This window comes from Orycteropus afer, unplaced genomic scaffold, assembly GCF_000298275.1.
Source record: "Orycteropus afer afer isolate SDZICR_OR568_19922 unplaced genomic scaffold, OryAfe1.0 scaffold00542, whole genome shotgun sequence".
NCBI classification, from domain to species: domain Eukaryota; kingdom Metazoa; phylum Chordata; class Mammalia; order Tubulidentata; family Orycteropodidae; genus Orycteropus; species Orycteropus afer.
The window spans coordinates 621,152-637,394 of NW_006922129.1; the positions used below are offsets into that span (position 1 = coordinate 621,152).

Genomic DNA, 16,243 nt, shown 5'->3' on the forward strand with positions numbered 1-16,243 from the left:
GGCAGTGTTTCGTTCTGCTGTGCATGGGGTCACTATGAGTCGGAAACGACTCGATGGCACTTAACAACAACAACAACAACATGGTGTCTCATCCACTGTCGTCGTTTTACCTATGACTAAAAAATTCAGAAAGAAAAGATTGATAAATGTGAGTACATTGGAAGAAAAAAAAAACTTCAATGTGTTTGGCAAAACAAAACAAACAAAAACCAACATATGCTAAATGAAAGAACAAAGAAACTGGAAATAGTATTTGCCACCCATATCACAAAGGAGTAATCTTTTTAATATATGAAGTACTCCTAGAAATTGAGAAGAAAAAAACAAATGACTCAACAGAAACATGAAAAAAAAAATACATGAATAGAATTTTTTTTTTTTACTGAAAAAATAAGTAAAACTGGCCATCAAAGTATGAAAAGATGCTAGATTTAACTTACAGTATAACAGATGCAAATTCAAACTGTATTAAGTTAGTCCTAGTTCTCAATATGATGTTACAGCACTGTTCCTGCTGCAGCAAATTAAAAAGAGCAAATATGTACTTAAAGACATTGGAAATCTGTGAAAGCAAAGAGGACTAAATGAATTATACTTCCAGAGGGGAGAGAACATTCCAAGGTACACGTGATCTATTACTGGTTCTTTTTTTTCCCCCGGGTACTTTTTTTGATTTCAATATAGGCTGAAGAGCCATGCTTGGTCCAGTACTAAAGATTCTGCTGGGCAAAAGAAAAAGGAGTGAAACTTTTTCATGGCTGGGGCAACACTTTGGAAATTCCAAGAGTCCTTTAAATGCATGGATGTTTACACCCTTGGTACATCTAATGAATTCTGGGGCTGTCTTGGAAGCTTTCAGAAGGCAAACAGAAATGTCCTATAGTCTCATGTTTTTAAGGAGACAGAGTTCAACCTGAAGAATGATGCCATCCTCAAACACATGCCTGGTCTACTCCTCAAGACAACTGCCAAATTTGGAAGCTGCATGGAATGGAGGTTAAATGACAAAGCCAAAAACATCTGAAGGGCAGATGTAATCTCCCACATTCTTTTAGAACTGAGGAAATAGAGATCTGGTAGCTTTCAAAGATCAAAGGGACATACCAGAGAAATGGGAAAGAACTCAACTACCAACTGCAAGGTTGTTATGTGCCGTCAAGTCGAACCCGACTCATAGCGACCCCCACTTGGGTTTCCGAGGCGGTATCACTACAGAAGTAGATTGCCCAACCTTCTTTCCGAGGAGTGGCTGGTGGGTTTGAACCGCCAGACTTCTGGTTGGCAGTCAAATGCCTTAGGCACTACGTCACCAAAGAAAGCTTCTAAATATCTGTAAAGGTTGCAACAATTTTACAATCCCACCAGAAATATATACGACTTCCTGTTTCTCCTACCAAATCTGTGTTAAACTTTTGGAATAGTTTTTGCAAATTGGATAGGTAAAAAATGGTATCCCAATACTATTTTAGTTTGCATTTCTCATCATGAGTGAATAGAGTGTATTTTTCATATGCCTAATAGTATTTCTTTTTCTATGATTTTTTTTTTTTTTTTTCTGTTGGGCTGTTGGCCCTTTTCAACATAATTTCTAGGCACTTGATCTAGTAGGGCAATTAACTTTTTGTGATGTGAGTTAGAAACATTTTTTTTCCCAGAATGTGATTTGCCTTTTGATTTTACTTGTATTTTTCCCATGCAGAAGTTTTTAAAACTTTGTACACAGTAGTGTTTATCATCTTTGTTCATGGTTTCTGGGTTTAAGTCTTAACTAGAACTTTCCCATTTCAAGCTCTCCCATGTTTTTGTTTTTGTTTTGTTTTGGACACTTTTAACTCCATCCTTTCTCTCATTCTCCGGATCCAATTAATCCCGAGTCCTTGCCAATTTTACCCCCTGAATCAGTTTCATATCCTTACAATTTAGTCTCACTGACTGTTTCAGTTCTGTCTTCCAATAATCCTGTCCTGGGTTACATTATTTAATCTCGCTTTACCTGGAATGTCAGATACCTCATCTCATCTTCTCCAGTCTTTCTCTAAGGGCTGTCAGCAACATCGTTCTAAAATCTGTTACTTCCCGCCTTTAACTGTCCAGCGCTTCCCATTCAGGATAGCTTTCGAGAACCCCAAGTTAGGCTGGCGACTCAGTGGCACTGGTGATGTAATGCATAAGGCGTTTGGGTTTTAAGCATAAGGTCAGCATTTCAAACCTAGGAGCCATCCGCGGAAAAAAGAAGAAAGATGGGGCAATTTACTTCAATGAAGATTTACAGCCTTGGAAACGCAACAGAGGTCCCTATGAGTCCCAATCGAGTCTGTGGCAGGTGGTTTTTTTTTTTTTTTTAAATTCAGTGTGTGGAAATGCCATCAATTCCTCCACACTTCCCGGGCTCGTCCTCACTCTGCTGGAGGCACTCTCACCTACTTTGTCGGTTCACTCTTCAAAACTGAACTCAAACGCCAGCTCCTCTAGGAAGCCTTCCCGGAATTCCCCCCCTTCAACACACAAACCCACTCTATCCGCGGGCCAGGCCCCTTCCAGGTGAACCTGTAACACTCGGTGCTTGCGTCTATCGATCTGCCTTTGTTTCTCAACCTCGTGTAATGCACATGGGGCGCGACTGGACACCTTGAGGCCGATTTACCGTGTCGGAGACTTTCCTACGGATGAAAAGCAGGGGCAAAGACACAGAGGCAGAAATGAACCTGGCGGCTGAGCTTCGAGGAGGGCAGTCAGCCCCAAGGGAAGGAGCCCCTGGTCGCCCTGCCACACTCGGGCGCAGGCGGCAAAGCCACGGCTCGAATGCCGCTTTGCTGCCCAGGAGAGCTGACAAGGAGCTCTAGTGGCTCAGTGCCTAAGGCATTTGATGCTAACCAGAAGGTTGGCCGTTCAAACCTACCAGCCGCGAAAGGAAGATGGGGCAATCTACTTCCCTAAAGAACATTGGCAACCCAACGGGGGTCGCTAGGAGTCAGAATTGACTGGATAGCAGTGGATTTGGTTTGGTTTGGAGAAAGCGGCCAGCAAACCGGAACGAGCAATCACCGAGACGCACAGACCTCCGCTATTCCTAGAGAGGAACCGGAAAGGGCTTTTCCTCACAGACCTTTCTGACAGCGTCTGCGGCTCACTTCCGGTCCTCGGAGGGTACTGACGCTGTGGAAGCGCGGCTGAGTGCTGGGTCAGGGTTGCGGCGACGGACAGGGGCGGAGGTAGAGCAGGCGACCGGGAAGGGGTGTGACGCCGTTGCGGGCTGCCCAGCGCCGGGCCGGGGAAAGAGCACGTCTCTGTGCTCAGCCCCGCCTGCGCGCGGCTGGTTTCCCCGGAGCTGTAGCCGGCGGCACAGAGGCCCTGTTGGGCCGGGCAACGAGGCACTGCTCGTAGAGTAACCTGAGGTAGGAACGATGCCTATCCCGCCCGGCAGGTGTTGACCTAACAGGAACCCAGGGGACCCTTGAGCCGCAGCGGAACGCTTTGGAAAGCGGAAGTGGTGATTTTAGAGTAATGTGGAGGGCATTCATTTACAGATAACCCTGGAACCAAACTGGACTTTGACTTGTTCCCAAATGTACTGAGGAATTTCTAGCCACAAAGCTTTTGCCTGGAATGGCCTTTGAAAAGCCGGTTCATTCTCATCCTTCAGGTCTCAGCCTCAATCTCGTCTCTTCAGAAAAGCCTTCTCTGAGTCTCTCATCCCCCATTTCAGAGCACCCTGTTTGTTTGCTTTCTAAAACTTATTATTCTGTTTATTTGCTTATATTTCTTTTTTCTGTCTGCTGCACTAGAACATAATCTTTAAGAGGGCAGACACTTTGTTTTAATTCTGTATTTTCGTGTTGTGTTTCTAGTTTCATGAGTGGTGCGCGCGTGCACACACACACATTTCCTTTAATTTTGGCACCAACTTGGTAACCAACTTGACCGTAAGGCATTTAATAGTATTTTCTAAAGAAGCTCTAGTGTCCTAGTGGGTAAGGCATTTGGCTGCTAACCAGAAGGTCAGTGGTTCAAACCCTCCAGCTGCTCCTCAGGAGGAAGAGGAGGCAATCTACTTCTGTAAAGATTTACAGCCTTGGAAACCCAGTGGGGGTCACTATGAGTTGGAATCAACTTGATGCCATTGGGTTTAGTTTGGAATAGTATTCTCAAATTGTTCTCTTTCCAATGAGACCCTGAGCGATCTGTGAGTATAAGCTAAATTCTATATATTTATTTAATCTGTCATCAAATAAGTGCATAGCAAATACTTACTGAATTGAATTACTATGAATTTCTGGGTAAATGTTTATTTTTTAAGTGCCTTATAGAAGGCACTTGCCTTGTTCTCCATCAGAATGTTCATTGATGTAGAGACAGAACTGGGGACTGACCTTTCATGTGTCTCATGCTGCTGTCTGGTTTTCCCAACAGGCCCTCATCATCCGGGAGGGAGTGTGAAGATGCTTAAAGAGCGTCCAGGGATGGCGGAAGAGCCTCAGCAGCAAATGAGTGCTCCTGTGGTGAAGCTGGAGAAAGAGTTACCATGGGGAAAGGGAAGGGAGGACTCGAGTCCTGAGACTTTCCGTCTGAGGTTTCGGCAGTTTCGCTACCAGGAGGCAGCTGGACCCCAGGAAGCTCTCAGGGAGCTCCAGGAACTCTGCCGCCTGTGGCTGAGGCCCGAGCTGCACACAAAGGAGCAGATCCTGGAGCTACTGGTGCTGGAGCAATTCCTGACCATCCTACCCCGGGAGTTCTATGCCTGGATTCGGGAGCATTGCCCAGAGAGCAGCAAGGCCTTGGTGGCCATGATGGAAGACAAGACAGAGCGAGCACTGGAGGCCAAGGCGGTGGGTGAGAAGGGGTATCAGGTTTTTGTCTGGTTGGTGTGGGAAGGGGAGTTTCAAAGAATTGAAAGGTTTGAAGAAGCCATGGGAGTGGAGGAGACAGACATAGCATCTCTCTCTCTTCTCTGCTCCCAGGCTCTGAACTTTTTTTGGAGGGCAGTGCAGTTTTCAGCAAGAAAAGCCATTCCCAGGGAAGACACAGGGGTGTGGAAGGGTATTTAGCTTCTTTTTGGGTCTCAGGGCAGGGATTCAACCATATTTCCCTTGTGAGCCTCAGGCCCAAGGAAGGCAGCTGTGATTGCTTTCAAAGGCCCTGATAGAATTATTTCTCTTTGGGCAGCAACGTGGAAATGTAGGGAGTTCCACTTGGTGAGTATTCGTCCTGTGAATATGCAGTCTGTTTCCATGTCTGGGAAGTCAGCTCGTACGCCTTATTTGACTCACATAGCCATTAAATGGTATTGTTCTGACTGTGTCAAGTTACTTTGTACCATGGGTGTTTCCTTGAGACTCTGGCTGTGTTTCTGTCCCTGTTCTGTACTGGGAAAGAAGAGAGAGGAATACATGTTACTGTTTTGCTTGTTGTTTTCCAGTTGTTTTCAGTGTATCCTCACTTTTTTTCCTTAGTGGTTACCCAGACTTCCTATGTAATTGTAAGGGAATTTTTTTTTTTTTTTTTTAAAGATTCTTAACTTGGGAGCTTAAAAGTGGACCAGAAAGGTCCTTGTTTATGTGAGTGTATCTCTGTGGGAAAGTTACCCTATTTTCCAAGCAACTTTTCTTCACTCACTGATTCATTGCAGAAAATCTGGCTTTGTATCTTTTACTTTTGGCTTCTGTGACTAGAATTTTTTTTTTTTTCCTTTCCCTGCATTGTGCTAAAGTTCTCTTCAAGAAGACAATATTCGGGCTGTTGTTACTCATGGTGGAATTTGATCAGTATCAAGAAAGGCAGAAGGGACCTTTATAAAAGTGCATGGACAGATACAAGCTACTGAAAGCCTGATAAAGGGAGTTTAGCTTCCTTTTCTTGGGGACTTCCTCACTGATGTCCTGGGGAAGAGCTGAGTTGACTTTTTCCTTCCTGTCCCCTGGTGCAGGAATGGTTCTTTTCTTGGCTCTCTCTTTAGGTTGTAATTCAGCTCCCTTCATCACAGACTTACCCAGGCCTCATTCTAATAGGTATTGGGAACTGTTCTTAGGTTCCATGCCACGTGCAGGGAGACCAGGACGAGGCAGCACTTTGCAGAGGCCCTTGGGAACCAGGTGTCCACCTGGGGCCAGTGGAGGTCAAGCCTGAGTGGGGATTGCCTCATGGGGAAGAAGTTCAAGGCCTAGATCAAAGCACTGAGGAGCAACTCAGTCAGGACCCTGGAGATGGGACGCAGGCCTTCCAGGAGCAGGGTAAGTTGTACACAGTAAGGAAGTGGGGACACAGAAAACTTCGGCCCGTCCCCTCTTCACATTAGAAACCCAGCAATTGATAAGTTATTTACAAGGTGTAATTCTGAGTTTTCCTGGCTACTTTCTCAACCTCAGTAGGAAACAGATGAAGTGAAATGGTTTTCTATATCTTGACTCTGATTCTTGGAGGGGATATCTGAGATTATGTTATCTTATTTGTGATTCATTCTGCTGTGCATGGGGTCGCTATGAGTTTGAAACAACTCGATGGCACCTAACAGCAAACAACAACATTTGTTCTCCTCTCCTTTTCCTCATGACCCTTCTAGAAACCAGCCAGAAATATGCAGCTGATACATGTAAGGATGTTTCCCACCCCACCCCACCCCCAGTGGGCAGATAAACCATATCCCTAAGAGTAATATGTGACTTTGTTACTGAATCTCAAAAGGGCTTATTTCCTCAACATGACTGAGGAGCATGAATAGCCTTGAAGGGACAGGATGTATTGGGTTGGGACTGTCTTCCCAGCTGAGAATCGGGTGAGATATACCCAAATTTCTCTATATGGGAAAGTGAGAAACAAAGGGATTTGTATCTGGAGTCTCCTTATGAGACTGTGTGTGTCAGGCAGGGACATTATTGAATGAGCTCACTTCAGAACAGCACTCATCTTTCTTATGCTTTTTCCTTCTGCTCAGCTCTGCCTCTTCTTCAGGCTGGTCCCGGCCTCCCCCCAGTGAACAGCAGAGACCAAGAGATGGCAGCTGGGTTCCTCACCACTGGATCCCAGGTAAGCTGTCACTCTGCCCTTCCAGAGATCATGAAGTTGCTTTGAATGAGGTTCACCTTTCCCAAGTATCTCTACATATCAAAACTCCAGTTATTCTGCCTTTCTAGTTCTGATGGACATAAAAGCTTCATTTTCTCCACCTTACTGTCCCCAGTTGTTAATTTGCTCTGAGCTTTATGTTTGGACCTTAAGCCATAGTTTAACTCATTGGTGTTACTCTTACCATTGTAAGGAGAAAGATTTATTGATCCTGATTCCATAGGCATGATCTAGGCATGGTGTTTAGCCAGGAGACTAACTTTTATCAACTCACAGCAACCCTTTAGGATAGTATAGAACTTGCCTGTAGGGTTTCTGAGGCTGTAAATCTTTATGGAAACAGACTGCCTTATCTTCCTCTTGCGGAATGGCTGGTGGGTTCAAGTTGCCAGCCTTTTTCTGGTTAGTGGCCAAATAATTTAACCGCTATGCCATCAGAGCTCGTAACTCTTTGTGAAAGCCCTTTATAGATGCTTCTGCTGCTGTCAGCAGGGATGTAGCTGATTTAGGGTTGGGAGCTCCCAGAACCCTTGAGTTGAGTGGTCTCTCTGGCCGGTACTCTAGTCATACTAGGAGTTTTGGCCTTGTCAGCACTTGTTAACCTACCACAAGTAGAGGCAACTGAACCATGGATAGAGCACTCCTGCTCCAGTTCAGATCTTTCCCATGAGGTGCTGACCGTGTTACCAGGCGGTGGAGATCATCTCTGGGTTAATCCGAGAGTTAGTACCCATTGATTACCAGTTGGCCCCTTTGTGAAGGGGATGAGTCTTGAAGAGTCCCTTAAAGGAGAAAAGGGGCAGTTTGGCAAAGAAAAATAAATGAGCTGGATCTGCTCTAGTAAAGCAGTACTGGGGCAGGCTTTGATGTGAGCATCATTTTCCATTTCTCTTTTCCAAGTACATGGATGGAGAAGATAGAGAATCAAGCATTTTTTAATGTGGTCAGGTCCGTCCTTTCTCCCATAATGGCTCTTATTCATGATGTAATGAATGGGAGTGCATTTACTTTAACATGGTGGTGGTGTTCCTAAGACAAGGCTTGCCCAGATGTTTACTTTATCTGGAGCAAAAATCCGATATAGGTGAGGGGTACATAGCACCTTCCTGGCTCTATCAAGCTTGAGGACTGACTAGGGGTGATTAAAAGTGGAAATTTGTTGCTGTGGTAGTTAGGGTACAGGCTAAGCTGCTATAGCAGGGACTCAGAAATACCATGACTCAGACAAATAGATTACTTTTCTCATGAGATGCTGAGGGGTAGGCAGTTCTGCTTCTGGGACCCTGCACAGACCTTCTGTTCTTCCCTAGAGTATTGTCACGTGTGTTCTCTCCTGCTGTTAGACTGGTACTGCTTAGGAATTCTTCCTTTTTTGAAATTAATTATTTCATGTAAAACGTTTATACCTTTCCCTTCACCCAATGGAATGATTTCTTTATTCATAGCAATCTCCCATTTTTTCAGGGGTTGGGGCCATTTAAAGATATGGCTCTGGCCTTCCCTGAAGAGGAGTGGAGGCATGTGACCCCGGCCCAGATAGACTGCTTTGGAGAATATGTAGAACCAGAGGACTGTGGGGTCTCATCTCCAGGTAAGCCTGTTGCTACCCCACAGATAAGAAAGGAGGAGTTTTAAGAGGTACAAGTCAGGGTTCGTGGCCTAGCTCAGGACTTCAGAACCCCATCCTGACAAAGGAGGAGGACTTCATATCCAGAGGCGTGAATAGGTACAGAAGAAGACTCATGGACCAAGGGATGTAAGGAGATGGCTAGATGGATCTCTTTGTCAGGAGAGGAACCAGACAGTGGAGCAAGGAGGCAGGAGACAGTTATTCTGCCTGTAACAAGCTGGGTTGGTTATTAGAATTTCCCTGAACACGTACTATGTGTTCATGATTGAAGAGTACTAAGGGCTCGAGAGCAAGAGAAAAGATATACAAGACGTAGCATCTGATCTCACTCATTCAGCAGATATTTATTGAGTGCCCACTACATGCAGGTACCATGTTAGTAGCTTTCTATTGAGGCCAGGAAGTGGATGGGACTAATGTCCATGAAGCAGTGTGTACTGGTGGCAGTGTATATGTAGAGGAGGTACTAGGATATCAGAATGGGAGAGGTGGTGTGGCCATTGTCACAGGCTCTAACTGTAAACAAACCTAGCAGCCGTTGGAGGCAGACAACCTGGGCTCAGCTTCCACTGTGACACAGAGTCACAGGGTGCTGCTGTCATGCCCATAATAGGAGCTTGTAGTAGTAGCAGCAGCAGCAAGACAAAGAGTAGACAGGGAGAGGGAGCACAGAAAGCGCAGGGTCAGGGCCCAGGTGGGAAAGCCAGCAGAGGGCACTACAGAGCTGTGGTGACTGCCACAGTGAAGAGTGATTGGGAAAATTGGCTATGGGTTTGAATGGGAAGAACATTAGGGAGAGGAACTAAAAAGTGGCTGGGAATGGCCCTCTCTTTTGTTCTCTAATCTTCTTTCTATAGCATCTTTGTAAAACTGTACTGACCTCCACTTTACCTTTTTTCAACTTAAAATGTGTTGAGGGATAAGAGGGTGTCACTGTAATTCTTTCAGAACATGAAAGAGGCCTGGCTCTGCCACTTACTGACTGTGACCTTGGGCAACTCATTTTACCCTTTTAAGTCTTAGTTTCCTCCATTGTAAAATGGGGACATCATAGAACACTACTCATAGAGTTGTGAAGATTGGATGAGATAGTGGAACTATACAACTAAACATTTGGAAAATTTGACAGTGTGAAATATTTTTGTTTATTTGTTTTATTTATTGTTTATTAAATTTTATTAATTGTAAAATGATTCCTTTATTTATTAAATAAATCCAACATTTGTTCATTTATTATCCAAAATATTTATTTTGCACTTATTGTGTGTGGCCAGCACTCTAGTAATCACCATGAAGTGTGAAAATAAAGGGGTTTGCTTCTAAGGATCTTAACATTAAGATGAAGAGCCCAAATGCATGTAATAATTGTTATTATGAAATAGTATAAGGAGCAGGGGGATGGATGGGGTAGGAGACTTGGGTCCAGGGTGCAAGGTTGTCATGCTGTACCTGATGGGAGTGACTGAAAGATACAACATAGAGATGTAGAATGTCTTTAATGGCAAAGGGTATCGAAAGCCTCTGAGATGACTGTACGGAGCAGGAGCTTGGACTGCATGATAAGGGTTGTACACAGATGAGGGTCTTGGTGGGCCAGTTCCTTCATCTCCCCCAGGGATATACCTTTGTGCCAGGGATTTTACCCTCCCTTTCAGAGGTTTTTATACCCTTCTGGCCATTTCTGACTGTTCTACAGACTCTGGCTCCACGCTTGCCCTCTCACCAGGTCACTGTTTCAGAACAGCTCAAGCACATTCCTGAGTGTTTATGCTGAGACTGGATGACATGAAGGTTAGTTTCCCAAGTGTATCATCCTTTAGCTGTCTCAACCTTCCAAATATTCCTGACATTTATTCCTATGTTTTCCCAGTGCTTCCATCAATAGCTGGATTGGGATTAGGCCCGAGTTTCTTCAACTGTAAAGAGGACTGGAGGATGAAGTATTAGACTAGACGATTTTTCAGATCCCCTCCAGTTACTTTTTTTTTTTTTAAGAAAATAATTAACTACAAAATTTGTGGTCTTGATTGTAATTGCAGTAAGAGTGATGAGTAGGATGGACTAGACTAGTAGGAGGAGGGTTGATATATGTAGACATTGAACTTGGGCAAGAATTTGGAAGTTGATTTGGAAAAATAGAGACAGAGTAGTGTGTAGTGTTTAGGAATTGGTTGATGTGTTCATGGCATGGTGAGGGCACTGATGTGAAAGATAAATGTTCAGAAAGGATAAAAAAGGAGGTCGTAGAGTGAGGCCAGCCATGAAAACTGTGGGTGCTCTCCTTTTTAACTTTCAACACAGCGTAACGTGATGAAAGCATTACTTTAGGAACATTGAATTGACAGCAGGATACAGTTGGCCTGAAGGCTTGAAAGACTGACTGGGCGTATGCTGGAGTAATATAGACATGGGGGTAAAAGCAGGAGCCAGGATGATGGCAGTGAAGAAAGGGCTTATTGAAATGTCTTTCGAGAAATTTGGTCAGAGATTAGTCATAGGAGAGGAAAAGAGAAGAAAGAAACAGAAGTTTAAAAATCTGGCAGGAGACTGGAAAATTGATGGAGCTACTGACAGAAAGGGAAGGGAATGTTTTCTTAAAGGGGAGAAGGCGAATTAAAGGAGGTACAAGTGGAGAGCCTCTAGCATCAGTTGGAAGTCAGGTACTTAGGCTGAGGGCAAACGTAATACCACCTGCCACCGGATGCCTGCTCTGTGTGTTCAGCAACCTTGACAACTGTGAAATCCTATTTAGAGATGAGGAAACCAAGGCTCAGAGAGGTTGGTTGAGTTCTCTGTGATCATATAGTTATTAAGTTGCCAATGCAACATTCAAAACCAGATCTCTGGCTGCTATGCCCATTCTCTTTCTCCTAGATTGTGCCTAGCTATTTCATTTTATTTTCACCCAACTTTATATTTTGAGAATTTGTTGTAAAAATTTTCAAACATACAGAAAAGTTGAGACTAGTACAGTGAACACACACCTTTATCTAGATTTAACAATGAACATTTTTGTCATATTTATTAGCACGTATGTGTTTGCTGAACAGTTTGAGAATTGGAGACATCTTGATCTTTCACACCTCCTAAGTATTTTGGCATGTATCTCCTAACAATGCCATTCCCAACATAAGCACAGCGTCATAATTCTACCAAAGAAAACAAATCGATTCCAAAATATGTAATATCTAGCACATATTTGAAGGAGCCCTGGTGGCATAATGGTTAAGTGCTTGACTGCTAACTGAAAAGTCAGTGGTTCGATCCCACCACCCACTCCATGAGAGACAAGGCCTGGCGATCGTTTCCATAAAGAATACAGCCTAGGAAGCCCTATAGGGGAGTTCTGCTCTGTCCTATAGGATCACTGGGAGTCAGACTCAACTTGATGGCACACAACACAGTGCGTGTTCATATTTCCCCAGGGTCCAATTAAGGTTCGTGAATTTTGTTTAGTTTAAAATTTACTATTGATAACACCTAAAAACTGGAAACTACCCAAATGAGCATCAGTCAGATTAATAAGTGGACTTTGACATAGTCTTAGGGTAGAATACTGTGTATTAATGAGAAAGAACGGCTGCAGCTGTGCACCACAGTGTGGCTGAATCTCACAAACGTGATGATGAGCAGAAACAATGTGAATCGGCCACATGAAGCTCAAGAACAGGCAAAAGTACTTCACCATGAAGAAGTCAGCAAAGTGTGTCACCCTGGGGGCAGGGTGTAGTGACCAGGAGGGAGGGGAGAAGGTTTTCTGGGTGCTGGTCATGCTCTGTTTCTTCAACTGGGATGCTGGTTATGTAGTTGTGTTGGTTATGAAACTTCTTTGAGCTCCACATTTGTGTTTTGTGCACTTCTATGAAAAGTTTATAAAACAAAAGAATAAATGATAGGTGATGGCTGTGTGCTTCATGTTTTATCAGATCAGGAGGCATAAAAGGTCTGTTGCCTTCTTATGTTTTAATGGCCTTGCCCGAAAAGACTGTGTCTCCTTTTAAGCACTACTTACCATTTCTCTTTTCCCCTCCTTCTTGACCTCTTTGCTTACCAATACCTTTATTTCTCTTTCCCCTTCCTTTCTTCCCCTTGTCCTAAAAACAATTGTTCTGTTAATTTAGTGAGAGTAAGAGGGATCAGAGTGAGGACTGAAGGAAGGATTGAGTTGGGGGCATTTCTGTGGCATTCATGATCATTTTAAACCTAATACAATATGCTAAGGTAGAGGCTATATGATGCAAGAACTTCATGACAGACTGGGTTCATTCATTCGCCCAGCAGTTAACAAGCATCTGCCCTGAGCCAGACCCTGTGGCAGGCTCCCAGGACATCCATTACTCAGTGGGTTGGGCAGGGGAGCATTGTGAGTAGGGATAAAGAGTTGAGAACGTGTTTGGAGACTATGGGATACAGCAAGTAGTTCACCACTGCTGAGATAGTTTATAATGAGCTAGAGAAGGCGAAACATCTAGACGAATGTAACTTAGCACTTACAACAAGGTCTCATATAAAAAAGTACAGACAAAGTGTTCATTGAGTCCATAAGTGCTGAAGAAGTCCTCAGGGTAAGAGAACAACCAGAGGAGGTTTCTTGGAGCAAATAATTAAGTTATATATTTTGAGAAAAGCAAAAGTTTGAACTAGTAGAAAGTTAAGTGGAAAGGCATTAAAACTTGGCAGACTATTCTGTAAAAAGTCATGGAGATGAAAGGAAGTGGAGGAAGGTCCAAGTTAAGCTCAATGAAAGTGAAACTTATTAAGGTTGATCAGATGAGAAAAGAGAAGGAACACTCTTAGAAGCAAAGTTCTAATGTAAAAATTTGCTTTCATAGCTATTACAGAGTCAGTCGGTGTCTCCTTTCTTCCTCTAGGCATTGGGAGCAAGGAAAAGGAGGCCAAAAGCCAGCAGGAAGATATTAAAGGGTCGCTTGCTGGATTGACGTCTGAGAGGTTTGAGGAAGCTGTTCTCCAGAGCCCTGAGCTTGGAAGGACCTGTGACCAGGAGCCCAGTAGCTCTGTGGGACACGTGCCGGAACTTCCCACTCCCCAGCATGGCATCATACCCCTGCCTGATGACCTCAAGACTCACAGCTCCTTCTGGAAGCCTTTTCAGTGCCCCGAGTGTGGGAAGGGCTTCAGTCGGAGCTCAAATCTTGTCAGACACCAGCGAACCCATGAAGAGGAGAAATCATATGGCTGTGTGGAGTGTGGGAAAGGCTTTACTCTGAGAGAGTACCTTATGAAACACCAGAGGACCCACTTAGGAAAGAGGCCTTATGTCTGTAGCGAGTGTTGGAAAACCTTCAGCCAGAGACATCATCTTGAGGTCCACCAGAGAAGTCACACGGGTGAGAAACCCTACAAGTGCACCGACTGCTGGAAAAGCTTTAGTCGCAGACAGCATCTTCAGGTGCATCGGAGAACTCATACTGGGGAAAAGCCGTACACCTGTGAGTGTGGCAAGAGCTTCAGCAGGAATGCTAATCTGGCCGTGCATCGGCGAGCCCACACAGGGGAGAAACCTTATGGGTGCCAGGTGTGTGGGAAACGTTTCAGTAAAGGGGAGCGGCTGGTCAGACACCAGAGGATCCACACAGGAGAGAAGCCCTACCACTGTCCTGCCTGTGGGAGAAGCTTCAACCAGAGGTCCATCCTCAACCGACACCAGAAAACTCAGCATCGCCAAGAAACCCCAGGGGCGGTAAAGGCACCTTGCTGAAATGTCTCCTTTCTTTTTCTTTTTACTGGAGAAGGCAGGACCTTCCAGAACCGTCCACTTGAGGGAAACCTCACTGGAGGGATGTCATTCACTTTTTCTCTCTGAGGGGCTGTGGAGGGAGCGATGGAGTATAGAAAGGTGCTTTGACCCAATTCTTCCCACACGTTCTCAAACATGGGAAAGGGCAAGGCCTGGTTTATTCCAAGCTCTCGGAGAGCGCAGCTTCTCACATCTCTCAAGTGATGCAGACAAGTTTTTCGTACCACAGCTTAAGGAAACTACTTCCTGAGTTTCAGTTCAGTGAAGTTTTTCTCCCATAACGACATGTTCTTCTCAGTCTCCTGAGGAAGTCTGGTGGTAAAGGCATCATTTTATCACATGCTGGCAGCTTGAATGCTCAGTTTTTCTGAGGGCTGTATCCTGCCTGTCAGATCACTAGCTCATACTCTCTCCCTTCCTCCCCCTACTCTTTTTCATTTGACAGGTATTTATTGGACACCTATTATGTTCCTGGCACTGGGAATACAGTGGTGAAGGAAACTGTCGAGATGTGTTCTCCTGGAGCTTGTGATTAGCAGTGGCAATAAACATGAAACAGTTAATAACACAGAGTATTCTGAGTTACGCTGTGGTGTGTGCTGTGTGACGTATGTGTTCTTGGGCTCACTAGTTCTGCCATCATTCTGCCCTGACGGCAGGCCCTCTCGTGCAGGATCTTGCTTTTCTCAGTTGGCAGCTTTTCTCAAGCAGTCACACTACTTCACTTCGTTTTCAGCCCTCTTTGTCTCTGACTTTAACAGTCTGCCCTCATCCGTAAGATTTCCCTATTACATTATTTTTTGTACTATAAATAACCATCAACTCGTCAACTATTAGCAAATTAATATTTTACTATTGACCCCTTGGTAAAGATGAGAGTGTTCTTTTAAAACATTAAGTTGTTTAAAAAGATCTGAGTCTGAAAGGTGAATTAACATTGATGACCCTATGTTTGATAACACTTTATAGAAAGTCCTTTTCTTGGTAATCTCCATTTATTACACAAATACATGTTGAGGCCCTACTATGTGGCGAGAACTCATCTAGGTGTTCATGACACATCAGTGAACAAAGCAGAGGGAGAAAGTCCCTGACCTTGTGGCACTTCATTTAAGTGAGCGTATCTGATCTTCATGGTGGGCAAGCCACGAATCCTCTGAGATTTGAGCCTGTATTCTTCGTTCTCTCGGCTCCTTGCTCTGACATGCATTTGCCACATACTTCTTGTCACTGAACAGTCTCTCTTGGGTGCATCCAGATCCTTATCCTCTCAGACGCCGGAGATGAGGTGGTGGCAGCCTGTTTTGCATAAGTTCCAATTAAGGAAAAATAACAAATGGATATAGGCATTAAAAAGAAATACTTCTTAAAAAATGAGAGGATGGGGTATTTGTAACTGTGTTTAAGCTTCCTTATTTTATCATCACCGAAGGGTTTCCTGCATAAAATTTTGGGAACTGCGTAACTCACGTGGGCTGCACTGCAGTGTCCTTGTGCTGGTGTCTTTGAACACTGGCTGCTGCGGGGACTCTTGTCTTTTCTTGACAGTGTACTATAATTACGAGATGTGGTTTGTCTCATAGTGCCTCTTAATACTATATTCCTTTACTGAGATATTTGCCATTGAAAATAAGATAAACGAACTTTAACACAGAGTTGTATTACTCAGTCCATTTTGAAACATTTGATTTTTATCATCCATTTCTTGGTAGCAGCCATGGTGTTTAATTTAGATTTAGCAAATAACCCTCCTGGTTCATCAGCTGCCCCTACTAGGCTGACTGTATCTGAGACAC

The 16,243-nt window shown here is 44.2% G+C and overlaps 2 protein-coding genes across 2 annotated transcripts in view; both read left to right on the forward strand.

Moving 5' to 3' along the window:
• TMEM225B (transmembrane protein 225B) overlaps positions 1-3,389 on the forward strand; it is a 16,727-nt gene extending 13,338 nt beyond the window's left edge. The window contains exon 4 of the mRNA XM_007955872.1: positions 3,118-3,389. Within this exon, the coding sequence (XP_007954063.1) occupies positions 3,118-3,389 (272 nt within the window). The remainder of the gene's footprint in view (positions 1-3,117) is intronic.
• A 1,050-nt stretch (positions 3,390-4,439) lies between these two features.
• On the forward strand, positions 4,440-14,408 carry ZSCAN25 (zinc finger and SCAN domain containing 25). The gene is made up of 5 exons (XM_007955873.2): positions 4,440-4,826; positions 6,026-6,227; positions 6,929-7,020; positions 8,524-8,650; positions 13,561-14,408. Exons 1-5 carry the CDS (start codon positions 4,440-4,442, stop codon positions 14,406-14,408), a joined length of 1,656 nt encoding a protein of 551 aa, XP_007954064.1.
• Positions 14,409-16,243: the final 1,835 nt, after the last annotated feature.

Coding starts and splice junctions, on each gene's coding strand:
- ZSCAN25 (XM_007955873.2), top strand. CDS start 4,440: ATGCTTAAAGAGCGTCCAGGGATGGCGGAAGAGCCTCAGCAGCAAATG. Junction 7,021..8,523: donor TCCTCACCACTGGATCCCAG/GTAAGCTGTCAC, acceptor CCATTTTTTCAG/GGGTTGGGGCCATTTAAAGA. Junction 8,651..13,560: donor CTGTGGGGTCTCATCTCCAG/GTAAGCCTGTTG, acceptor TTCTTCCTCTAG/GCATTGGGAGCAAGGAAAAG.